Source organism: Megalobrama amblycephala, linkage group LG9 (assembly GCF_018812025.1).
Source record: "Megalobrama amblycephala isolate DHTTF-2021 linkage group LG9, ASM1881202v1, whole genome shotgun sequence".
Lineage (NCBI taxonomy): Eukaryota > Metazoa > Chordata > Actinopteri > Cypriniformes > Xenocyprididae > Megalobrama > Megalobrama amblycephala.
Window position 1 is genome coordinate 32,610,885 of NC_063052.1, and position 11,780 is coordinate 32,622,664.

The 11,780-nt window shown below is 39.4% G+C and overlaps 1 protein-coding gene across 2 annotated transcripts; it reads left to right on the forward strand.

Annotated features, from left to right (window-relative positions):
• Nucleotides 1-5,333: 5,333 nt before the first annotated feature.
• pygo2 (pygopus homolog 2 (Drosophila)) lies at nt 5,334-10,407 on the forward strand. Of its 2 annotated transcripts, none has more exons than XM_048202936.1 (3): nt 5,334-5,440; nt 7,293-7,342; nt 7,587-10,407. In XM_048202936.1, the coding sequence occupies exons 2-3, from the start codon at nt 7,301-7,303 to the stop codon at nt 9,207-9,209; spliced, it is 1,665 nt and encodes a 554-aa protein (XP_048058893.1). In that variant the 5' UTR covers nt 5,334-5,440; nt 7,293-7,300; the 3' UTR covers nt 9,210-10,407. The 2 variants fall into 2 exon arrangements, with proteins under 2 accessions (XP_048058893.1, XP_048058892.1); XM_048202935.1 differs by having other exon boundaries at nt 5,344-6,171.
• The last annotated feature ends 1,373 nt before the right edge of the window (nt 10,408-11,780 follow it).

The window sequence follows — 11,780 nt, forward strand, 5'->3', positions numbered from 1 at the left end:
ATATATATATATATATATATATATATATATATATATATATATATATATATATATATATATATATACACACACACACATACATATATACTTAAAAACATAATACAAACATTCCCATAACAAAATATAATGTTTGAAAAACATTTTTATACTTAAAACAATAATTTTCATCCCTCATTCTGAATCACACAATGTGTAATTCTTGTAATCGTGATTTTTTTAATAATTGCTTCAATTGCTTTACTTGCAGCCTACTTTGTCAGGTGTAAGTTTGAGATTATGTCACATGTATTAAGTCAGTAAAAATAAAAGTATTAAGTAACAGTAAAAACACAATTACAAGATACCATATTTTTTCCCTCTTGTAGCTCACAGGCAAACACTAATTTACAGTAAAACAGGTTTCCCAAGGTCTCGTAGGACCATCATCTTTGGCTAGAGCTTTGGTTTACCGCAGGCCAATGCGACTACACGTTTTCACGTGTTTGCTGTATCCTTAACAGCTGGTTTCTCTGTCTCTCTCATACAATATGCTCGTGGAGGATGACTCTGTTCTTGAATTGGATCACTGCAGGCGTCACAAGAGACTGCTTATCAGACTCAGCTATCATGATGATGAAGTAAGAAAGGTAAAAAGAGAGGGATCTTAGCATACCGACTGAAAGGAAAGGGGGAGGGCTGGTGTCAATTCACCCCTTTTCCCTGCACGTTAAGTGTCTCTAATACCAGTGAAATGATACTGAGGCAACACTTCGCCCGTTTTTAGCAGCGTGTTTCCCTTCGGCTATCACGTATTGCTGCTATTCTAGCCTTAACTTCGGGGGCCGTATAGACTTGTGTATATCTGATCTGCAAACAGTCATTAACCCCGTCGCCTCTGTCACCTCTTCACCTAACCTTCACTGTGGTCTTAACCCGCCTATGACAGCAGCCCTGGATTAACAATTAATCTCGATTTAAGGCAATGCAGACAGAAACTCAATCCTGAGGCTAAAATTAACACTAATGGGTCTTGAAAAGGGCCTGAGAATAGAGAAATCATTCATGAGGAGTGCTCAGCAAAGACACACCGGGATGATGTCAATGAAATTATTCATAACTAATGATCAAGGGTGGATCAGAACAAGGTGAATGAATGACAGTTTGACCCTGCACTTTTGGACCTGCACTGCATCTTGACTTTGCATTGTGTGATTTAAGGCAATACTCATCATTGAATGAAGGCTTGTTCATACCAATAACGATAATTATAAAGATAACTTATCTTAGGCCGTGGCCATTTATAAATTAATTGTGTCTGGTTTCCAGTGTAATCTGCTTCCAATTATTTTTAGCTGTACAAAACTGCTGAAACTAGTATTTCTTGCCATATTTTGAATGCAGCCTATTGTCGTAATTTTAAAAAATACTATTATTCTTCTAGTTAATTACCTATAGCAGATAATGAATTTGAAGTCTCGCACATTCGCAGATATTGCAATATATGGTGGATAACAATAACTATGTTGGGTCCACACTAAAGCATGAATTACGAAAACGTTCTGCTTATTATAAGTTTTGTTGTCTGCTACTCTAAATGCTTGAGCTCTTTAAAGCAGGATGGATTCTGATTGGCTGTCAATGTTTTTATTGTTCATCAGCTGGACAAAATCGCTCTTAAATTATTTCAAAGATATTGTTCCTCTGTGCTGTTATCGTTATAGTTGTGGTGTTGACTGCTATTCTTTTACATTTAGAACAATTTTTAGGGGGTCAAGCTCATAGCACTGAAACCCTGTTAGGATTTCAAAGATCAGCATTCTGATCATAGAGACTTGAAACTTTGAGGGATGGTAGTATCCACCCTGTCTACATTGTCACCGAGGCTTGTCCCAATCGGCCTGATGGTGGCACTACAGTGATCAAAAGTATGAAATTGCTCATAACTCCTAAACCTTTAGTTGCCGACTCAAGTGTTTATATTGTATGTGGAACTAACAAAATAGATTCGAATGTTGCCCTTGTAAAATTTTTGGGTATTGTGGATTTTTTAAAAAAAACCTACATTTGCAAATCAGTCCTAGATTTTTCACCCTTTCGAAAACAAACCAAAGATTCTCTGGAGTCTGATTGTCAATAGTTATCAAAAAAGTCAAAATTTCGATTCACGTCTGCAACAGGATGCCAAAATGTTCGAAATGGGCATGGCTTAATCAAAAACATCTTGAACAGAATGAGATAATTTCACCAAATTCGGTACACGTATGTACGGGCCAGGGTTGCCAGGTTTTCACAACAAAACCCGCCCAATTGCTCCTTATAACTAGCTCAAAACTAGTCCAGTGGCATTTCAGGGGGGCCCCATGGTAAAAATCGCATTCTGGAGGGTAAAATTTGCGTTTTTGGAGGGGGTCCCCTGGTAAAATTTGCATTCCAGGTACTAAATATCAAGTTATTTTGGGTCGATTCAACCCGCGGACATGAAAAACAACCTGCGGCAACAGTATAAAAGTAGCCCAATTCCACGGGAAAACTTGGCAACACTGGTACAGGCTCAAAAGCATTCGGTGACTGGCAACAGTCAGTCTGATTGACTTGAAAACTGGAGGTGTCTTGGTCCAAGGTGGCATGCTCCTGACAGACAAGGTTCACGAAGTGCAATCTGAACGAAACTTGCTGAGCCTGTTTGACTCACGGCCCTGGAGGCCTGTGAGAAATTTAAAAGAAATCAGCCACTGGGGGCACCATCGTGTTTTTGATTAAATGTCAATGATCGTATATTACATGATTTTTAACACATCCACGTGATATTCATACCATATGATAGAACTCCTCATTCTGAACAACTTTGCCTTTAGGACCACTGCTGTCAATCAAATCATTCCTTAAAAATTGGAGATTATTTTAAAAACGTACTTTCGCAAACTAGTCACCCAACCTCAACAAAACCTCTGCAGCACAATTCTATGGACTCTCTAGGTCAGTAATTATAAAACAAAATGTGGTTACACTTTATTTTACAGTGTCGTAGTTACATTGTAATTACTCAGATAAGTACTGAGTATTAATTAACTACATGTACTTACTATAGAGTTACGGTTAAGGTTTGGTTTATTGTTAGTTACTTGTAATTATGCATAATTTACTTTTATTACTTTTTTTACTACATGTAGTAACGTGTAACTACGACACTGTAAAATAAAGTGTTACCCAAAATGTAGAATTTTTTGGATTTAGATAGCCTTAACATGGTCATTTAGAAAAAGGGGCGTGGCCAGGTTTACCCAAAAGCCTATCATTCCCAAATGAAAACTCAGAACTTTGTGACATTAGGCGAGCACGTGACACATGATTCTAAACAAGCATGCAAACTTTTATGGAGTTAGGTGGAGCTATAACTGTTAAAAAGCTTTAAAAACATATCATATTTACTTAGTAAATTGCCTGTATTGGCTGTAAATGATCTTTTGATCTAGGTTACAGGCTTGCTAAATAAAACATAATACCTTTTTATGCATGTGCTTAAAGGCCTTAAAGCGCTTGAACCCTGATAATTGCTGCTTGCAGCTATATTTAAATTTATATCTTTATCAATATTGTTATAGTTATATGGTCCTTTGTGTAAGCAAGCCTTTAGTGACAACAAAATTATTGCAGAAAAAAGTGAAAAAAAAAACAAAAACAAAGTTTTCATAAATGTCAAAGATGATTCCACATCAAAGCTTTTCTGCAGCATATAAAATTCAAAGTCTAAAACATTTGAATTTTTTAAGCAAAACTAGCAGGAACTAACTAACTAACTAAATAGTGGAATAATGCAGGATGAGTAGCAAAATGCCTGTGAATTTATCCAGTTACAGTACAGTTAAGTCCAGTTGCTCTTAATTTACAAGACATGCTAAGTTCATATATTATGCACCACTTATATCGTATTACAATGGGTGTACCTACCTAGAGTGCTATTTTTAGGGCAGTGTGAAAGTATCATCCAATCAGTCAAAACAGAAATGATTTAAGTAAATGAAGTGACAATAATAGCTCTGTCTTAAGTGGTGCTGTCGTGTTACTTTTACAATTGACGCCTCAATGTTATTTTCAGTGTTGGTTCTTTGTATAACCACTAGAGGGCGCCAAAGACTAACCTTTAGTTTGATAGGCACTCTCATCTTTAGGTGAAGAAAACAAGTTCAGGGGTTTCGGCTGGTGTGTACAGTGTTGAATCAACAACAAGAGGGCAGCAGAGCCAGTGTTATACAATTACCTGTCTACTTAGATCCAAAGCAGAAGCATTTTGTCTGTCAGTGTGAACAGTAGCTGTAGTGTGCTTGATGTGTTTAGTGATCTGGATTAGCTGCTGTTGCTAATACGGAGTCTGAACTGCACCTCTTCTCTAGTTTGCTTCCTAATCTAGTAGTCAAATAAACCTGGCATTGTATATTACAAATATTGCTGGCTTCTTGACTATTTGTTTTGTGAGTCGCTTTGGATAAAAGCCATTTGTGTTGCAAATGTTTAATTTATCATTTGAGTTTGAGTTTGGGGGGATGATCCTGGATCAGTAGGGAAAACTTGTATCTGGATCCATTAATACATTTCTTTTCTGACTCAAGATGGTGACAGTTGTTTATTCACACCTGATTATTCAACAAAACGTTTTCATAAGCATTAATAATAATAACATATAATCATTAAATGACTCTAAAAGTAATTAATTACTCTATTTTTGAGATCAATGTTTACATAGCCTACATTGGTTTAATTAGGCCTACAACTCTACTTTAGGTATTGACAGAAAATATTTTATTTTAAAGACAATTTTTTTTCACTCAGAACAAAACATAGACTAATCAAAAAGAAAGACAGAGGACTAAAATTTTAAAAAATTACGTTCAGTGTAACTGACGGCAGTCGTAAAACTACAACTCCACTCATGCAGCTGGACCATACAAGCATTCAGACGCGTCTATAACTGAATCGGGGGGTTAATATTTTCTTTTTATAAAACTGTCAGAGTTATTTTTTTCCAAAATTCTATGCATAAGAGCATAAACAATTTCTAATTGTACCATTTTACAACACCACTAACTGCAGTGAACAGATCGCAAAATACACAACACAGAATTACCCCTGCCTCATAAGCAAAAGTGGTATGATCTCGCACAGTCCAAAATGTTTATTACACGGGGGCGATGAGAAATATCTTAAGCAGTTACTGAAACATTATCAGACATTTATTATGTTTACCTCGCAAAAATGCCCCCAAGGTTGCCGTAGATACGAAATAAGTGTATGATATCACTCTAAACGTAAACATTTACTGAAATCGCTTACTTGTTTTAACCCGGCCTCCCCTATTTTCCACACATGCCCTGCGCGAATCGACTCCGGCTGTCCCTCTTTGTCCGGCAACGAGTAGGCCGTAATTAACATGGCCAATTTCGCGTTTGGGGATAAATATTAAATCGTAAGTCTATTTGACATTGATTGTTTGTCATATGCGGGTTGACATCCATGTCTTGATGCAACAGTCAGGTGTATATGAATGAGCTGTGTGAGCAACGTTTAACGTCTTTACCTTGCTTGCTGATGGCTAAATGGCTAACGATAGCTAGATCGCGAATTCAAATCACGTTTGAATTAAATTCAAACCCTTAATGCGTCATTTACAGTCGCACTGCACGTTCGAATCTACCGCGGTTTAAAATGGGGAGAAGAGCTTGGTATGCTTGTATCTAAATGTCATTTAGACAGCCATCCAGGTAGAAACACATCTGTATGTGATCACATTACAGGCAGGCAGATGTGTATTCACATTCAGTCCATCCCAATTACGACTGGTTTTTTGATTGATAACTCAACATTTTCAGACATATCTGCGATGCTCTACCAGATCGCTTTATTATTTGGGGGTGCATGCATGTAAACGTGCAGAGATGACAAATCCGACTCAAAACATTAATGCATCCTTCAGACATGTCGCTGAGTAGGTGCCTGACCTCACTGGCCCATCGCTACAATTAAAATTAAGCAATTCACGCGCAATTCCTGGGGCTGCGGGGTGATACTCGTTGGACCCGAGGAGCTTTTCGTCAAATAAACTAATTTCTGTAAATGAACGGTGTCATGGCACCGCACCAACAGTCATTTTAATGGCGGGACAGCAGGCGGGACAGAGTCAAGGAAAACGAGGCAAAGGTAGGAAACTGTCAATCAGCGCATCTCTGTGTCCGAGCGGGAATCCACACAGCTGTGGCTGCAAATCTCCCTTTTCCCTGTCCGCACATGCCTGAATGTTCGGTGGCCTTGTTTTCGTGGGGATCTGTCTTTGGGTAGCTTTATGTCAACCTCGCATCACTTGTCTATTTACGCGTGCTCGTGGGTTTTTACACACATTGCATTCAACATTTTTCCAACGTATTTACCCTAAAGCAAGCTTCTTACCTGGGACCAGGGTTTGGGATTTCTAAAGGGTTGCATAAATGTTCATCAGCTTTAGAATGTTGTCTTCTATAGAGATAGACAGATATTGCCTTTTTATGACTGCCTATTTTTATGACAGATTGTGACAGAAGTGTCTGATAACAGATATACAGAAAGATTTTTTTTTTTTTTTTGTTTCTGCTACAATTAAACATTTTCATATAAAAACATTTTATAATTTTGTTATATGAATTAACACTTTTTATTATGCAATTATATCTATGCATTTTTTTGTGATCTAAATGCTCCAAATTTATTTTCATATTTATTTTGAGCCTTTTAATTGTTAATCTGCATTTTTCACTTCAGATTATTCGAGATGTTATTCTATAATTATTTTTTAAAACTACATTAAGTGACTTTACCTGTCAGTACCATTAGTTAGGTGCTAGTCTTTAGCATGTATTAGCAAACCTAAAATTACAGTATATACATAAAAATATCAGTCAAACAAATTATCAGTCTATCTCTAATCTTTAGTTTCTTGTCATAATGTTTAATAACATGGGATACACATTAATAATCTAGATTTTATTATAATTTGATTGGTTCTAAAGAAGTGTGTGTTTATTGTAGGTACTGAGAAGTTGTCTCCAGTTTTAGCACAAAAGTATAATAGAAATAAAGACTTGATCAAGATAAAAGATATTTACACTAAGGTTCACAGTTAATGTTAGCAGTGTGACACAATGAGCATGTAAATGACCAATGAAATATAGAACATTACTGCTTCCTAATAGATTTTTGCACTTTTTTGGTAGAGCTCTTGCTCTAACACCTACTCCACGCCCCCATTTTTGTTCATTGTTCCCCTTTTTCCATTTCTGCCTCTACAGGTTCCCAGATGAAGAGCCCAGAGAAAAAGAAGAGGAAATCCAATGCTCAGGTTAGTTTTTGAATATTTGGTTTTAATGCGTTTTATTTTATATGTAGCCTCAGTTTGTTGTGACATTTGCAGTGTTATTAGTCTTTTAGTTGTCTGACTTCTTCAAGCTGAATATTAACAAGAATTGCATTTAATGACTGTTAGTGCATTAAAAATATTAACAATGTATTAATTGAATAAAATATGAGAAATTAAGTGATTTAGTGTCACCAACTCATTTTCACTCATTTGTATGTCCTGTTAGGGGGCGGCGTTCTCCCACCTCTCTGAGTTTGCTCCCCCTCCTACTCCAATGGTTGATCACCTGGTGGCCTCTAACCCTTTCGATGATGACTTTGGTCCACCATCGCGATCTGGAGGAGGGGGTGGTCCGGGTGGTGCCTCTTTTCTACCCAGCCCAGGGGCTGGTGGAGGTGGTTATGGTGGTCCCGGTCGAATGGGAGGAGGTATGGGATTCATGGGTGGCCCTGGAGGACCTGGAGGTGGACAGCCTGGTCGGCGACCCCCATTTGGTCCACCAACGCCAAATGCTGGACCACATCACCCTCTTGGATTTGGGGGCATGACAGGCTTTGGAGGTGGTGGAGGCGGAGGAGGTGGTGGAGGAGGATTTCCACCAGGAGGCCCATCCCAATTTAATATGCCACCCAATTTTAGCCCTCCCATGCACCCTGGACAGGGCTTCAACCCGATGCTGTCACCTGGAGGAATGGGTGGCGGTCCAGGAGGTGGAGGAGGTCCACCTCATCCAAGGTTTGGGATGCCTCAGCAACAGCCTCCACATGGACAAGGTGGCCATCCCTTCAACAGCCCACCCTTACCTGGCGGCCCTGGCCCTCGAGGGCCCCCGCACGGCCCTATGAACCCTATGGGGGGAATGGGAGGTGGAATGAACATGATGGGAATGGGTGGTGGAGGTGGTGGGGGTAATATGGTGGGTGGACACCCTGGTATGCCTCCGCAAGGACAGTTCCCTCCTCCACAAGATGGCCCGTACCCTGGATCAAGTCCTCCTGTTGGTGAAGAGGGAAAGAACTTTGGTGGTGGTCCACCTGTTCCCTCTCAACAGCAACCACCTAACCTTAACCCCTCCGGTCCTCCGTCCAACAATGCCACCCCTGGTCCATCTCCAGCCCCTGGACCTCCACAGCCTGGAGGAGGTTTCCCAGGTCATCCAGATGTCCCACAACCCAATCCCAACACTCCAGGACAACCCCAGTCGGCTCCTCAACCCCCCAATCCCAACTCGTCCCCCACAGGCCCACTTAACGGTCCCCAGCCTCAACAAGCGCCAACCAATCAGCATCCTCCACCCAACTCCACTGGCGGTCCCGGCTCCAATACTCCATCCAACCAGCAACAACCAACGCCACCAAACTCTGCTCCAGGGTCAGCATCCTACAACCAGCAGAACAACACTCCTGGAGGTCCATTGCCAAACCAGCCACCCAACTCCAACCAGAACAACCTTAACAACAGCAGTGGTGGGAACACCCCAGGTAGCAACCCCAATCCTCCATCCAACTCCAACTCTACGCCCAACACCCAGTCCCCACTTCCCAGTGGACCCGCTCCACCATCTGCTGGCCCAGGCTCCGGTCCCCCAAAGCTAGGTGGAGGCATGGTGTTCCCTTGTGGCCTCTGCTTGTCAGAAGTGCATGATGACCAAGAGGCCATCTTGTGTGAGGCCTCTTGTCAACGATGGTTCCATAGAGACTGCACGGGGCTAACTGAGCCAGCATATGGGCTGCTAACCAGGGAGAGTGCCGCGGTGTGGGCCTGCGACTTCTGCCTCAAGACAAAGGAGATTCAAGCGGTTTATGTGCGCCAGGGACTGGGACAGCTGGTGGCTGCAAATGATGGCTAAGCGAGAGAAGAAGAAGGGGGAAGAGGGACGTTTGATATATTTCTTGGTGCTTCATGTCTCATGTTTCACAGTGAGGAAGTGAAATGGAATTGAAGAATAAACCTGAGAACCAGAGGAGAGGAGACATACGGATAAAACCGAACTTCTAAATCTGATGTTACTAGTTGCATTTGTTTCTTCACAGCCCTCTTAAGCACTTTTAGGGCCCATGTCTCTGAATGAAACACATTGTACCATATATTGGAAATGTTTGTATATAAAATATCATAACACATTTTCAAAATTCAGCTGTTTTTGATTGATGTTGCACTCAATGGTCTTCATTTCACCTTGGTGACAAATTTGGAGAAGCAGCTTGATTCTGGCTACAGTGAAAAGCAAATTTCAATGCGCATGTACAAGAATTTAACCTTTTGTGTGATTATACACATAATCAGCCCCCAAAGAGCTGTCCAATCTTTTTTTTCTTTTTTTTTTTTTCTTTCCAAAATCCAACTTGTTGATCTGCAAAGCACTGACGCCAACTTGCTACCTCAAAATTTTGACATATCTGGCTAAGAATGCTTTGATTAAGGCAAGAGTGTACGGTCACCACACAACCTCTCCTCTCAGTGATCTCCATTTCAGTATATCCAAAGGAAACCGGCAGCGTCCTGAAAGACATATAAGACATGTAAATAATCATTTCACTGTGTCTGTTGTTGAATACATGGGCAATCTGACAGAAATTGGGGTCCTACGATTCTTTATCAATGAGAACTCTAGATTGTTTCTCTTCATGTTGAGCTACTCAATGTTCTTGACACAAAAGTGGACAATGATGGCTGGTGGCATAGCCGATAGCGGAAATCATATCAGTGTATGTAGTCTTTGGATTGCATGTAAACCAATGCAGTACTTCGTCAGAACTGTTTAATCGTTACTTTTACTGTTCCGATTAGGCCACATCCTGGGCTATGAAGTAGACCAAATAACCGAACGGAATCAAATGTTGTCGCAGAGAATTTCTTTAGTTTTTATTTCTACATTTCTGTCCAAGTTGCCTTTTTCTTATTTGTTACTCTTCATGTACCTGTGTGTATGCTGTTCAATGTGCTTGCTCTGGTGCCCTCCATTTGCCAGCAATGTGCAGTAATATGGGGGGTGATCTGGGCTCTGGCTCTGTACTGAAAGAAGTAAACTGAATTGTTTTTTACAAGCCTTTTTTGGTGACTTTTTATTGTATTAAATTTGGGTTGAAAACCCTCTAAATTAAGTCATGAAGTTAAAGATATCTGTTTTCTTTAAACATGTTCGTTTTCGGCTCTTTCTAAAGGGAACCACAATGAGATTCTCTAAAATTTAAGAAATTTCTTAGAAATTCATCATCGGTTCCTTCTGAAATTTCCATATTGGTTTTTTGAATGGCAGTTTTTGGATTTGAGTCAAGTCTGGTTAACTTTATTTCAAGAGATAATGTTTTGTTTAACCTAAAATACCTTAGTCTTGCATTTTGAAGCTGCTGTATTTTTAAAAAGGCTTACTAAGAAGTTGCTATTAAAGGACTGCAACAGTTTGTAAAGCATTTGAACCCTTGTGTTAGTTGTAGTACTTTTTAGAGACTTTTCAGCAACTAATTTGAGTTTTTAAAACATTAAAGTCTTCTGAAGTTACCACAGACTTTATTTCACTCAAAAAAATAAGAACTCCCTTTCTAAAAAACAGCTGGAAATGGCTGAGGAAACGAATGCCTCGAAAATGCACGTTTTTATCCGGGTTTTGTGGACTACCAACGAATGGCCTAATTCATTAAACGAGAAGAACAAATGTATAAAACATTATTTACACAGGAGTTTGTTTTTCTAGTTTTTCAGAAATAAGCCCCAACCTATGAAAATTATCAACTCTTTAACATTTTTTTTTTTTTTTATTAAAGGTAAAAAAATTCACATTTTTAATTTTGAATATACTAAAAATCGGATGTATTAGCATAGCGATCTTTATAACGAACACTGAAACTTGTGAATGTTTTAAAATTACTTACACCATGTTATTTGTTATCACCTTAAAGGGTTAGTTCACCCAAAAATGAAAATTCTGTAATTTATTACTTGCCCTCATGCCGTTCCACACCCGTAAGACCTTCGTTCATCTTCGGAACACAAATTAAGATATTTTAGTTGAAATCCGATGGCTCAGTGAGCCCTGCATAGGGAGCAATGACATTTCCTCTCTCAAGATCCATAAAGGAACTAAAGACATTTAAATCAGTTCATGTGAGTACAGTGGCTCAATATTAATATTATAAAGAGACGAGAATATTTTTGGTGCGCTAAAAAAAATAACGACTTATAAAGTGATGGCCGATTTCAAAACACTGCTTCATGAAGCTTCGGAGCAATGAATCAGTGTATAGAATCATGATTCAGATCGCGTGTCAAACTGCCAACGGCTGAAATCACGTGACTTTGGCGTTATGAACAGCAGATTCGATACACTAATTCATTGTGATCCGAATCATCCTGAAGTAATATTGAACCACGTGTACTCACATGAACCGATTTAAATATGTTTTTAGTACCTTTATGGATC